The sequence below is a fragment of the Sus scrofa genome, chromosome 13, assembly GCF_000003025.6.
Source record: "Sus scrofa isolate TJ Tabasco breed Duroc chromosome 13, Sscrofa11.1, whole genome shotgun sequence".
NCBI classification, from domain to species: Eukaryota; Metazoa; Chordata; class Mammalia; order Artiodactyla; family Suidae; genus Sus; species Sus scrofa.
This window is the reverse complement of record NC_010455.5, coordinates 81,778,351-81,794,052: the sequence shown is the minus strand read 5'-3', so window position 1 is coordinate 81,794,052 and position 15,702 is coordinate 81,778,351. Positions and strand designations below refer to the sequence as shown.

General features: G+C 35.2%; 1 protein-coding gene across 2 annotated transcripts in view; it reads right to left on the bottom strand.

Moving 5' to 3' along the window:
• The window catches only part of SLC25A36 (solute carrier family 25 member 36), a 41,681-nt gene continuing 28,162 nt past the window's right edge, over positions 2,184-15,702 (bottom strand). The window contains exons 5-7 of one of the 2 annotated variants that reach the window (XM_013982079.2): positions 10,828-10,894; positions 9,538-9,827; positions 2,184-6,199 (exon numbers count right to left, since the gene is read on the bottom strand). In XM_013982079.2, the coding sequence (XP_013837533.1) occupies positions 6,006-6,199; positions 9,538-9,827; positions 10,828-10,894 (551 nt within the window). In that variant the 3' untranslated portion in view covers positions 2,184-6,005. 2 annotated transcript variants of the gene reach the window in all.

Below are 15,702 nucleotides of genomic sequence, written 5' to 3'. Positions count from 1 at the left end.
TAGATATAATAGTGTCTTTGAATTTGACTAGGTTTAAGAGAAAACATGGGTCTACCATGTTTCAAAATGTCAAGACAGTTACTTTTTGAGTCAATTCCCAGGAAAAAAATTTTTAAATGGGCTATTTTTCCTCCTGGGCCATTAGAAAACTGTTTCAACAAGGAACGCCTTTCCCTGTTTTATCAGGCCCATGAAATTTGTCCTTGTTTCAAAGCCTGGTTAAAAAACCATTTTTTGGAGTTTCTGCTGCGACGAAGTGGAAACGAATCCAGCTAGTATCCATGAGGATGCGGGTTTGATCCCTGGCCACACTCAGTGGCTATGGTGTAGGGAAGCAGCTGCAGCTCCTATTTGACCCTTAGCCTGGGGTCTTCCATATGCCATGGGTGTGGCCCTAAAAATGCAAAAATATTTTTTTTCCCCAGGCACCATTTCCAGATTTTTTGAGAATTGATCACCATGACACTTCAGAGAAATAGGACATCCTTGTGGTTCATAGATAGTATAATTGAGGGCAGCTCTCTAAGACAAATTGAACCTAATGTCTGACTTTCTATGTCACAGTGATGCTACTGGGCTGGAGGGTTTGGCAGGGCAGGGGGAGAGGGAGAATCCAGTGCTTCTCCAGTAGCTTCAGGATGTAATCTAAGGTCTATATAGACCAGCTTCAAAAACAGTTCATCTTGTTCCAATTTACTCATTGAGCTCCACCTCCCATTACTCTTCAATGTTTCATTCTGAGCCAATCTTCCCTTTAAAGATGAGTAAGCTAGTGTAGTGAGTAAACACAGAAATAATATTCAGAACACCTAAATCAAAAAAGCCTGGGTGTAACCAACATACCTTTCATTTTTTGGCCAGGGCATGCAGTGGCTTGATATAGGATCTCAGTTCCCAGACCAGGGATTGAACCTGGGCCACAGCAGTGAAAAGCGCCAAATCCACTAGACCACCAGAGATCTCACCACCCAACATCCCTTTAAACATCATCTATCTATTCCCCCAACTTACAGGCTGTTGGGGAAATCACTGAATAAACATAGCAATCTACAAACTTAGAGTTGATTCCATGTATAAAGGTAGCCAGCAGCTGGTCGGTACGTTACAAAAACATAATGGAAACAAATCAACTTCATTTTGCTTGCTTGCCTTTTATCAGTTATGGAGACGTCACACTTGAACCTTAAAGAATCAAACTCAGATTCCTTCCTCTATCTCAGCTCCTGATATGTAGAACTGAACACATATCCACATGATATAAACTTGGACACCTGAGCTAAGTAATACCAACCTCAACCATTTTGTCAGTTACCTTCATTCTGTTTCAGCCTTCAGTGGAAAAAAGTACTGTTAGAAGGCCAATTTCAGTTTTTTTTTTTTTTTGTCTTTTTGTCCTTTTTAGGGCCATACCCGTGGCATATGGTACCCGTGGCATGTGGAGGTTCCCAGGCTAGGGGTCGAATCAGAGCTATAGCTACTGGCCTAAGCTACAGCCACAGCAATGCCAGAACCTACACCACGGCTCACAGCGACGCTGGATCCTTAACCCACTGAGAGGGATCGAACCCATAACCTCATGGTTCCTAGTCGGATTTGTTTCCACTGCGCCACGACGGGAACTTCTTTTTTTTGTCAGCACTCATAGCATATGGAAGTTCCAGGGCCAGGGGTTGAATCTCAGCCACAGCTGTGGCCACACTAAATCCTTATCCCACTCTGCTGGGCCAGGGATCAAATCTGTGATACCACTAGAGACAATGCAAGATACTTAATCTGCTGTGCCACAGTGGACACTCCAATTTCAGCTTTATGTTAACTTTAGAAATGGAACATGACAAATTTGTCCTGGCTTCCTCACCCACAAAACTGGGTGATGTTTGATAGTAGCATGCTTTGGGAAAACCTAAAAAAACAAATAGACAAACTGTAAGTGGGTAGGCACTACTTAATACATACCATAACCTAACCAGACTCCAACTTCTCAAATATTCTTTGCAAATTAGATACTTTGATACATGAATGGACTAGACTTACAGATCAATAAACCTATGGAATATGCAATAGAAATTCCTTCCTAAAGTGTTGATTATATTCTCAGTATACCAAAATATCAGGATACACTGTAGGAAAAAAAACCCCCAAAATGAAACACCAGATCTTCATAAGCATATTTTAATTTTTTAAATTTTAACAATTCAAATAAAATTCAGCTAGTTAACATAAATACGAAGTAAATGCACATAATTTACAGCCACAGACAGAAATGCTATAATAGCAAACCTCACATAAATGGTCAAAGGACATCAACACTTTGAAGTTGATTACTTAGCTATGACTGACAGGTCATAATTTAATTGTTCACATATGCAGGGTACACATTCAAAATGTTTATTAACACAAAGAAATCAGTAAAACTAGACTCTTCAGTTTCTAAAAGGAGTAGCATATGGAGTTCCCCTATAGCTCAGGGGGTTATGGACCCAGTATTATCACTGCTGCGGCTTGGGTTTGATCCCTGGCCGGAGAATATCCATATGCTGCAGGTAAAGCCAAAAAAAAACAAAACAAAACAAAAACAAAAACAAACAAACAAAACAAAAAATTAAATAAAAGGAGTAGCATTAAAAGCAGAGTATAGGTTGAGAAATATAAGGGCACGATGGAGAAGAGATGTGTGTGGGCAGAGTATACTATATTAAATACTTCTCTATAATTAAAATCCCAATTTAAATCATTAAGAAATACCTATATTCTTAGGAATGTTTAAAGTCATGATCAATACTTGAGGAAAAAAAGGCTGAATTATTCTATCAGCTTCAAAGGGAACCCTATAGTATTATCAATCTGGGCAGAGGAGCACGTAAACAACAAAAGACAGCACAAACCACACAGAAGAGTATAGGATAAACTGATTCCTAGCAATTGAGTTCTTCAAGATCAAGTCAATATTTTCAGTGTTTTAAAACAAATCTTAAAATGCTGACATATTCACACTCCAGTAAAAGAGTAAACACTCATCATTTTTAACAACCCAAACTCTGCTGGTCCTAATAGAAGAACGCTATTCTACAATGGGCACTAGGCTTTCGGAGACAAAGGCTGGATTAAATAATGTATTGATATTCTCTCTTGGTGTCAGAGTTAAAAATCAATTACCCGTGGGTCCCATCGAATAAGGTTGGTTCCACAAAGTTACATACGTAAAGAAAACCAAGACAAAAGCTTTGGTGATACAGTTTTTTCCCTGGATTTAAAAGCACTGTATGGCACCCCACAATCACAGGCTGGTCATTCTCAGATTTGGACTTTGAAATCTAGTAAACTGTTTCTGTGACAGGTAACAAAGTTCTTATCTGCTCTCTATGAGAGTATGTACCACTTTAACCTGAATAAGTTCAACTTTCTGAGAAGATTCTCCAATAAAGTATACATCAAGTTGAGGAGTGCTGACTACCTCTAATACTAGAAATAAAAAGTTAACTGACAGGAAATACATAAAAAATAAAAGTTTTCTTTTAAAGAAGTCCAATGCTTTAGGTATGCGTTTTTCTTTTTAAGCATTTGCATCAATCTAAAAAAATTCCAAAGAAATGTTTCAGAGAAACTTCATAAACAATTTTTATATAAAGTTTTCTTTTTAAAATTATTTTTGTCCTACATAAACAACAGATTGTACTTTGGGGGAAAAAAAACAACAATTAAAATAAACTTCACTGCTCCTTTCCAGTTGTTGCACAAAGAAGCAAAGTCTGAGACTCTTAAGATCTTTTCCTTCCAGCACATACGTACACTCACTTTTAAAAGCTGAATATAATGCACTAAAAGGTCAATACAAATCCAAACAGGAATAGAATGTGTTCATCCTTGAAGGACACTTGTTATGAATTTGCTACGACTAAATAAGATGTTCCTTAGCTGCTGGTTTTCATATCATTCTTAATCATCTGTGGGGCACTGAGATCAGAGTCTCTGTCCTACATTCAGTACAACTAATGTTTACAGATCTTCACAAGGCAAATGGCACTGTATTAGGCAGTATAAGTGGCACCTGAAAATGAAAACACCATAGATTGACACTTTCTTTACAGATGCAAATTGGAAACCTCTTAATGATTTTTTATTTTTTTGGCATGTTCCTCACAATAAATGTCAAAGCTGAAATTCACCACAAAAAGTATGAATAATTCCAAAGGTAATGAAACTGAATTTGCCTTTGGTCTCCAAATAGACTGGAATATTTTTAATTCCAATCGAAGCACCTCAAAAACATCCAGTTACTATTGATTATAAGGAAGTTAAAAAGGTGAATGAATTTTAAGAGGGCACTGGTTTTACTAGAGACAGCAGAGAAAGCTTGCAAGGACACACTATTTTCTATGTTAGGGGCACTGCAGTGAAAATAGAGTATTTAAAACATTTATATTACAGATCTCCAAAACAAAATACCTAACCTCAGAAAAATGTTATGAACACTGTTTCTGCCTAATACATGACCAATGTTTTAAGAAAATAATCTTAACATGGGAATTCTCTCCTAATCCCAACCCCTCCCTCAAAAAAAGGCCACAAAGTGCATTCACAAAAATTCATTCTTAAGATAAAGCCATTGCACAAAATGTACAGTTTATGTATACTGAAATGAGTACCACACTGGCGCGTAATTGTATGTTTCATAAGCCAGTATAGCAACATCCATAAGCAAAAGTCTTTTAACAGAATTACAGCAAATATCTTCATAAGGGCCATACATATAATACATTTAAAGTGTTAAAAGGTGCAGCTGAACTCAATGGCAAAATGTAAAAGTTACATCCTGTTAACACACTTAATCTGAATTTACTCTATGACTTGCCATTCAAAAAATTAGGATGGAACAAATTTCTTGGCAAAGTAGTTTATTTATAAATCCGTAAGTCAACTAGGATCGCTACCTGCTCAAGAGGGCCCCTCTTTTATGATGTTTATGCTGCTCAAGATATTTATAATGTCACCTTAAAACAAAACAAAACAAAACAAACACCTTGTAAGGGTAAAGCTGAAAATTACCATTTTCTCCACTAAATAAATGCAATGTATGCAGGTCTTCTGGAAATATTTCAAAGGTTCAAATTCTTAATGTGAAACCAAATAAAAGATTTTGAAGCAGTAAATTTTTCCCTTTTAAGAAAATGACACCTTGGTGTGTGACAGGTGATAATTCAAGCTCATAATTAATAAATCATTGAAGACAATTGCATTTGTTCATGTAGCATAAGGTTAGGAAAAAAATAAGAGAACATGCTCAAGTTATTGAAATGGCCAAGAATCAATATTTTAGTGGATTATTTTGTCTCAAACTATTACCATTTGAGTTAATACATTAGCAAACAAATTGTTTATATTATGCTAAACATAAAGCACCTGTGAGCAGTGGAAACCAAAATATACACAATATTTAGACACTACTTCATTTGTTATCAAACACAGTGACTACTAATACCAAACAGCTAACTTTAAAATATTGTGCCAGATCCTCTCAAGGAAATGTATATACTCTTATTGTTATTTTTCAATTTAGAGGAATTATATACAAGCCAGAAGTGAGAAATTTACGACTGTCAATACTATCTTTTGGATAGTTATAGTATATATAATTAGGGATGGTTTTGTCTAGAAGACTGGAAAAGTGCTCATGGAATAAACACTATATTCTGATTGCCATAAATCAACAAAATGCCAACTGTGTCCCATGGATATGGTAGAGAAAAATGGCAACTTTGAGGAAGGACCGCTTCTAATAAAGGCTTTTTCTCAGAGGCAGCCAAGGTTTATTTTGTCACATTACTAAAAAGACTAAGTAATGTGGTTATGATTACTTTACTTCCTACAACCAAACTTCCACTTAGGCAATACACAGTTGCATGTTCCCAAACTATTTTCCTTCTGTCCACCATGCTGGCTTCGGTACTCCATGGTCCACTGTATCTTTTGGTCTTCCCTCTTTATAGTACAGCAGCCTGGTGGTGCTATCCATTGAGCAGGTAGACCACCAATTCATAGGTGGCCATCATAATGGCTGTGTTTGGAATCTGTCTCACCAGATGAGTTGTCAGACCACGGTAAAGAGACCCATAGCCTTCTTCTTGAACAAGCAAAGATAATGTCTGAAAAAAAGATCTGTATTTTGTTCCCTCTTCACGTAGTCTTGTTCTTACAACTTCTGTATGGGAGAAAAATAAAGTCATTTTATTTAAACACTAGTAGTAGATTTATACCCTTCTAATACTGAGCATGTCCCATTTATCAAACTCTGTAAGTGTAAGCTGAGGATACATGAGGAGTGATTTTTAATGTATAACTTACTGAAACTAGTTATTATAATAACACCAACCCCCTAAGATAGCCAGCTAAAACAATGTATACTAATTATGAAATTTCATAGGTTATTGAATGAGGAAAGATAGATTAAACCAATTATCAGTTCTATGTTGGATATAAATACAAGGGAAAATAGATGTGATTACAAAAAGGTGAAGTAGGAAAGAAAACAGAGGTAGTATTGAAGATGAATATAGGAGGTCCCGTCGTGGCTCAGAGGAAATGAATCTGACTAGTATCCATGAGGACACAGGTTCAACCCCTAGCCTTGCTCAGTGGGTTAAGGATCCAGGCTTGCTGTGGCTGTCATGTAGGCCAGTGGCTATAGCTCAGATTTGACCCCTAGCCTGGGAACCTCCATATGCCATGGCCCTAAAAAGACAAAAAAAAAAAAAAAAAAAAAAAAAAAAAAAAAGACAAAAAAAAAGATGAATATAGAACGATGCAGTGAGAAACAAGCAAGGAAGTTTTTTTTTTTTTTTTTTCTTTTTGGTCTTAGGGCCACACTTGCGGCATATGGAGGTTCCCAACCTAAGGGTCAAATCAAAGCTACGGGTGCCAGCCTACACCACAGCCACAGCAACACTAGATCCAAGCCGCATTTGCCACCTACACCACAGTTTACAACAATGCCAGATCCTTAACCCACTGAGCAAGGCCAGGGATTGAATCTACAACCTCATGGTTCCTAGTTAGATTAGTTTCCACTGCGCCACGACGGGAACTCCAAGATTTTTTAGAAGTGGACATTACAATGAGAAAATAGAATTACTAATTTATTCACAATGGTCCACATTTACCAACATGAAATTTCATGTGGAGAAGGTTGAAAATGTTTAAAACATTAGCTGCCAGCTAAAAGGAGCCATCTGGGAAGCAACTAGGCAAAAATCATAAACTTTCAAAGCTGAAAAGGATTTAAAGATTAGTTAGATTTTTCTCCATTTTAAAAGGCAAAGATGTCCATTAACAAAGGAATGGATAGAAGATGTGGTACACATACAGAACAGCATATTACTCAGCCATAAAAAGGAATGAAATAATGTCATCTGCAGCAACATGGATGGACCTAAGAGATGATCATAACTGAGTGAAGTTATTAGATAGACAGTGAAAGACAAACATCGTCTGATTTCACTTATATGTGGAGTCTAAAAAAAAAAAGATATAAATGAACTTATTTGCAGAACAGAAATAGACTCAGACTTTGAAATTTATGGTTACCAAAGGGGACAGGTGGGGTGGTGGATAGGGGTGAACTGGGGGTCTGGGATTGGCACATGCACACTGTGTATATGGAATGACTGGCCAATGGGGACCTGCTGTATAGCAAAGGAACTCTACCCAATATTCCATGATAATCTACATCAGAAAAGAATTTTAAAGAGAATGGATGTGTGTATATGTATAACTGAGTCACTTTGTTGTCCACCAGAAATTATCACAATACTGTAAATCAATGCTATTTCAGTAAAACTTTAAACATGAAAAAAATGGAAAGAAAAAAAGATAAAGAAATTGTGGCTACTAAGAAGTTTTACTCCGTTGAAGGTAGAGGCTAGGACAAGAATTCAGAGTTTCAACTAAAGAACCTATTCTTTCCACATTCATTATTTTGCAAACGTTGTCAACACACTATTCCTGATGGGCCTGAGGGAAATGAGCGAAAGTGACTTTCACTGTAAATGTTAACATTTGAAATCTCTTATGTCCTGTCTTAAAAACCCATGCCACTTACATATATTCCACTCCAAAATATTCTGTTTATAAACTACACCTCTTCTATAACGACACCATCGGACCTAAAGAGACAGGGTGCTCTCCAAACTCACTCTCTTACTTGAGCAGGTCGCTGTCCTAGCCCTCCCCTTGGGAGGCCAGAACCTACACAATGCTGCTGGTACCATCCTATTTTGACTTCTCTTAAATAAATTAGGAATGGCCCTCAGGAAATGAGGGGTTAGGTTCATAGTCCAATTTGGTTAAGGAATTGGTTTTATTCATAAATTACATTTTGGGAGTTCCAGTCATGGCTCAGTGGTTAACGAATCCGACTAGGAACCCATGAGGTTGTGGGTTCAATTCCTGGCCTCGCTCAGTGGGTTAAGGATCTGGCATTGCCGTGAGCTGTGGTGTAGGTCACAGACGCAGCTCAGATCCCGTGTTGCTGTGGCTGTGGTGCAGGCCGGCGGCTACAGCTCTGATTAGACCCCTAGCCTGGGAACCTCCATATGCCATGGGAAGCGGCCCTAAAAAGACAAAATAAATAAACAAATAAACTACATTTTGGAGGGAATACTCAATTTGTAGCCCTATTTTATTTTTTCCAGATACAACTTTAATCACAGAGCCTTAGATTTACATGGTGAATGTAAATGTTAATCAGCATAACAAAAGTAACGCACTTCGATTAAAAACCCAAACCAAATATTCCAAAATCAAAGGCTACATTTTAACATAACAACAAAAAAGTTACAAAAAACCCCTCAGCATGTGGCAGAGAAATTCTTAAGTGACTTCCTTAGTTATTAAAGAAACAGGCTAATACTGTAAAACTTAAAAAGGTATTTAAAAATCATTCATATATACTCATTTGCCAACATGAAACCATGTAAAATAGCTTGGTCGTTGGCACCGTAGACTTCAACTCAAATTTAAGCTCCACCACTGAGTAAGTTATGTGACCTTGAGCAAGTTACTTAATCTTAACATTTCTGCTTTCCCATCTGAAATGAAGACAATTCTGGTTATGTTCTGGCATACCTAGACTTATAAGTACTTTGCCGGACTTTTGTGCAGATTAGCAATAATGTATGCAATAACATAAAGTATCTAGTATACCATCTACATCCAAAATGTTATTAAAAAAAACAGAAATTTGTCCAAAAGTCACACTTTTTTAAAAAAAAAGAAACTTGGCCAACGGTCACTTGCCAGGAATCTGACTCTGGGCTGAAATTTGAATGTCCAGAACCCATGCTAAACCACCACCATGCTACTATAGCATACATACGTTGATCTATTAAAACAGCCTTATGTCACTTATACAGATTTAGTCCCAATATGGTTAACTGCATTTTGTTACACCAGAATTAAGTAAAATTATAAATGCTCTAATTGGCAGAGGTGGGAAAATATTTCTGAATTAACAGATTACTCATATACATCAAGTCCTCTTACCATGTGGATATGCTATAGTTGTGGCACACGTTTTTGAGGTGGCAGCAGCTAGCATCATCCCCACAAAATCTGATGCTTCTTTTACAGACTCTTCTTCAGTTTCCATTGTAGAAGCAATCTTATATTCCAGCAGTTTTTGCTTAATACTTTCATAAATAACGAAATGGATAACAGTCTCTGATATGCCAGCATACGAAGCAGACATGCCCCTATAAAATCCTCTAAGTCCATCTGTCTGATACACTTTACGGACACATTCAAAAGCGCCCATTCGCTTTTCCCCACGATTTCTGAAAAGCAAAAGGGAAAAATCTAATTTATTAAAAATAAAGTAGTACAGATTTTTAAATAAAGTACATAGAAGTATGTCAATCTAACAAAAAAATAACTCTAATTAATGTAGGGGTAAAACCAGAATTTTGAAACATTCGTTTTAGATCTCCTATTCTTTTGTCCCAAGTTGGTCATATTAGGCAGGAACATATAAGTGGTTTATTTTACTGAATGCAAAATATACTACACTGAATCTTCAGTTTCACTGAATCATGTATGTACTATAGGAATAAGCAACAAAATCTTTTAGTTCAAATACACTGTGGGGAATTTCCTGGTGGTCTAGTGGTTAGGGTTTGGCACTCTGCAGTTGGGGTTCAATCCCTTGAACTGAGATCCATAGCAAGCTGCTGCACATCTGCAGCCAAAAAACAACAAACAAGAAACCAAGCGAATACACTGTGACTTGCAGCTCAAGATAAAAACAAGGTAAATAAAACTGCCTCATATTATATTAAATAAATCCAGTTCTAAGTTGAGACAATTTCTTTTGCATTTACTAACATACATGTAAAGAATGACTGCGGCTCCAGTGATGACAGAATATCCGAAAGCAAGGAGTACAATTCAACTAATTTCTGTGTACCTAAGGATTCTTCCAAGCCCACTTGGTTCTTCCCCAAAAGTGACTGGGTGAATTTAAGTCAAATTTCCTATGATCCACTGAAGGCAATTGCTGTATCTTTCATCTCAGTGAACAGTGAATGAGGACCTCTACAGTTATGAAGTATTTATTGAGTGCTGTGCCCAAAAAACTTTCTTTGTGCTACTTAAGGGTGCAGCATCTACAAGGACATCATTTCAAGTTTGTAAAAATACTTATTATCTTCACTATGATTCCCCCAGTAGAAGAAATGTCTTTTAAATGCTACCTACAGGGAAAGAAATAAAAAACTTAAATTATTTATTTTTTTGACACCAACTCTTAACAAATTTTGTTTAAATGAATTAACATACCTTGCATCAAGTTGTAACCGAGTCTTTATAAGCCAAATGGGGTTGGTCGCTGTGATTGCGGTAAAACCTAAACAAACATGTTTAAAATGAACTTTGGTAAAAATGAAGAACACTATTAACTTTAAGGTTTTGAAAATTATATAAATCTATATTAAAGAAAAATATATATAAATATTTAAACTATCAGCTGATGTACGCTTTACATTTTACAAATCTATCCAACCACGAACATTTGTACTTTATTTTCAATCTACAGTCTCAAATTCTGAACATAACTAAAAAGATTATTTTAAGAGCAATATCTGAATGTATATATACCTCTTTCAACATATCTAGAAAATCCTCTGGGGCACCCTCTACTCTCTAAGCTAAATTTAGAAACCCATTTCTACAGACAAACACATAGAAATTTTGTGTATTCTAGGGCTTTTTAGCATGCAAACTCTACTAACAGCTACTTGGGGTTCAACTAACATCACAAATCACTATGTTCAAAATGGAGTCTACATAAATGTTAGCATTTACTAATATTTGAGCTTAAGTTGATTGTGTAACAAAAAGGACTGTTGTTTTGGCCTTATGAATACTTTATGGAGACAAATACTAACACTGTTAAAATGATGGTATCACAGAGATTAAGTTTATGTTTCTCTCAAAGGTTCATAGGACAGATCTATTTTTCATCCACTTAAAAACATACAAAAACTCAAAAGTTCAAAAAGTTACAAATCAGAACTTCCCTGTCACTTTTATAGACACTGAAGAGAGCAACTTAAGGTAGAAGGTAGCTTTAGTTTATTTTAAAACTAAAGTACTATGTATTAACTATCAGTGCAGAAAGATGGTGCCCTAAGATGGCTCATTTCAAGCTATAAATTATGACATCTGGAACTATGTTTCTAGGGTAGTGCATATCTTTTACTTGCCATCTTCCTAGTATTATGGGAAAATAGCACATGAAATGCAATCTTGATGAAGGAGATTTACAAAGATTGCTTCATCTATACAAAATAGGGTTTTAACATCCTGCTTATGAAAGATCAGCTTCTCAAATTTCAGAGCCACATACATCAACCTACATTTATTCAAATTAGAATAAATTCAGTGAAAACACACATGTAGAAATAAATGTCTCAGGATTTTAACTGTTTTATTTATTCTTTCTTTTTAGGGCCACACCCATGGCATATGTAAGTTCCCAGGCTAGGGGTTGAATTGGAGCTGCGACTGCAGCCTACACCACAGCCACAGCAACACCAGATCCAAGCCGCGTCTGTGACCTACACCACAGCTTGTGGCAATGACGGATCCTTAACCCACTGATTGAGGCCAGGGATCAAACCCATGTCCTCATGGATATTAGCTGGGTTTGTTACCACTGAGCCACGACAGGAACTCCTAGGATCTTAAACGTTTTAATATTTTCTATCAAATACTAGCAGGTCAAGCACTTTATTTTTAGAAAGTTTTGAAATATAACCAGCACATTTAACATTAGTAAAGTATTTTCAGGAAGAAAAATGCTGTGGTGCACTTAGGAATAATTTAGTTTTTCAATTAACATATACTGGAGAACTAATCATAAACCTTTCTTCACTTTCATAGTATGGGTGTATCTACAAATGCAAAACAATTTTACTAAATTTTTTACAAAGTGGAATTTAGTCTCATAGGTTCTTTTCCCTTCTGTAACCTCAGTTAATTAGCTAACTCAAATTTTACTCTCTAATCTAATGTTTTAATACTGTAAAAAAACAGCCAGGTGTTTCACAAAGAGATGCTCAAATTGAATCTATCAAGATAAATGAAATAAAAGTTTTGTTTAATAACACCTTTAATAATTTAGTAATGATTATATAGTCTCCATTTCTCTTGAATGCTTTTAATACTACATACATACATATATACATACATACATATAAAATTAGAAAGGGACCAACAATTTGGTAAGCATCAGCCAGTACTAAAAATAAAAAGGTAACATGTTGGAAAGGGTGTCAGGAAAATGTTTTAAATAAAAGGTTCTTTTCATGCATATATTCTGGTAAAAGGATAGAGAAGAAAAATATGAAACTGTCGGATTAGCTTAAATATTTTGTTTGGAGAGGATTTTTCTTGCATGGTCTGGCTTAACAGAGTAAAGTTATGGAGTACTATTTTTTTTTTTCTCTTGAATCTCATTTTTCTCAGTGAAAGTCAAACTAAAGATATTCAAATTATATTCTAAAGCAAATGTGCACCAGACATCAGAATTCCGGTCATATTCCTAAATTTAATGATTCTTTATCTTATTAAACTTAAATATTTGTATCACAAATGTCTGTACAGTAATATTGGTTTATTAGTAAAAAGCTGCTAGGCAGCACAAATCAACAAAATACTCTGCACTACTCACAATGATTTTTATTAATTATTCTGTGGAAATTTTAAGAAAAAAAAGTGTTTTATTAAAATTTGAAAGCCTAAGACTAGGAATGCTTATATCAAACTTTCTAAAAAACAGTCTATATAAAAATCTCATTCAATTTGCTGTATTTTATTTGAAAAGATGTGCATCAAAAGCTCTATGCTTAAAAACAAACTTAGTGTCCAAGTCTATTAACACTCTTCCAAGTCACCAAATTCCTCAATTAGAGGCTGAAAAACCCAATATATGTAAATTTAAAAATATTACAATAAATATTTATAAATGTTACTAGGAATACATTTTTAAATGCCCGCAATTTATAGTATTAATTATGCTCTGTAAATGTTAATAAATAAACAATGACAGGAAGCAAACAACAGGTATTTCTCACTTAACTAAAATTCATTTCCAGACATAGATTGACCTATGGAACATGACATTAAAATTTAGGTAAGTGAGAGATTGCTGTCATCTTATCTCTATATAGCTTGTGCTTACTGTCACTCTCTTGGCTCAATTCTTCCAGTAACAAGCTAGCTCTTAACAAAAAGACACTAGCCTAACTGCCAGTAAACCATTAAGTTAGATGACGAATTGAGGCATAACCTATAAGATTTTAGCTATTGGTCCTTTATCAGTTCTGCTCCTTGGGCTTTATGTTATCCTATTACCTTAACCAAAGATACTCTAATAAATTACAGAAACAGTATTAGTCTAATTAGATCTAGAAAATATAATCTATTACTTCAAAAAATGAAACAGGCAGGAAAAAACAAAAACTTACTACTTAGAATTATGTAAGTCAATTTGAAGTTGACAAATAGCCAAAGCCAAACATATATTCCTACTTCTTCTAAGATGAACATACACTAAAATACTGGGTGCCCCTGAAATTTAGAAATTTCCTATTAATTTTGATATTAGCATTTAAATTTTGTGACATTTTGATAATATGCATTTCATATTAATACTGAGTACCTTGTTAAACATTAAAATTGATTTGGAAGTATACGAAGAATCTATTTTCAGATTAAGAAGAATTATTATTGCTCCACAGTCGGTTAAAGCAAAATGGCAGTAAAAGGCCCTGCTTTAATACTATGGTTAATATTTTATTAGAAATTTTTAAAGTTTTTATTTATTTTATTTTTTGGCTGCACCCGTGGTATATGGAAGTTATTGGGGCAGGAATCGAATCTGAGCCATAGCTTCGACCTATGCTGTACCTATGGCAACACCAGATCCTTAACCTGCTGTGCCATAGCAGAAACTCCTAAGGAAGTTTTAAAATGCAGTTTTAAAAGTTTTGCTCCATTTATGACTCTTTTTTAATAATGTAAACCAATTAAAAACCAGATCAATAGAAATACTTCTTACAATAAACTAGCTGAAAATGTCTATTTCATTAAGTGAGTGATACCTGTAGTATTGCATTTTCAGTACTTTTTATTTCAATTAACTTGTGAGAACAAAACCCACCTAACCTTCTAAGAGAAATGTATTAAAACTACTACTAAAAAAACCCCAAACTAATTAAAACTAAAACAGCTAAGATCCCATATTCTTGCCCTGTATTTGGAAAGTAAAAGCAGGTATTAAGATCAATGTTTTTGCAAGAAAGTAGAAAGCCAGGTATCAACAGACAAGAGAATGGAAGGCACTTTATTAGACTTTGAAAATGTTATGCTAAAGCAAAAAGAACTACTATTTTTTCCTTAACTTTGTCAGACGGTATGATACCATTTATAGCTATGTAAACCTTAATTACTGTTAAGGAATTCTTTGGAGGTCACGGCTACTATGGCCAAACTAAAGACCCCAGGCTTTTACTACATGATGACTGAAAAGTTACCCCATTCTTTCTTCTAGAAGAAATATTATAAAGGAATCAGAATTAAATTTTACAAAATACTCAGATAATGCACACACAAATTCAGGAAATAAAAATTCATTTCCCGCCTTCTATTAATTCTACAGCTATTATAAATTCCCAGGGTGTGTTTCTTATAACTAGAGGCTGCAAGAGATGCTCAGATCAGTACTCACGAGGTTTAAGTTAGTCCATATTTCTACAGGAAGTGACCTGCGGATGGGGAGCATGAGATGACACGATCTCACTCTTTTCTCGGGAGAAATGTACAGTAAATGCCTAAAATAGACACAGGCTTTTCTGTATCATAACAACAAGCAGTGACCTCATCAGAAACATGTGTACAAAATGAATCCCATTGGAAGGATTTGAGAAATATTTACTGTGAGATCTAACTTTTTTTTTTGAAAAATTTAAGTTAAAAAAGAAAAGAAAGGAGTATTAGAATGGGCCATGATTTTTTAAAAAAAATGTACCGAGTACTGAAAATTCTGCCATCTGTAGCAGTTTCAGAGTCCATATACTTACCTAAAAGAAGATCAATTTTGCCTTAAAGAAAAAATGCTAACCTTGTCCAGGGGAATCTAAGAAAATATTT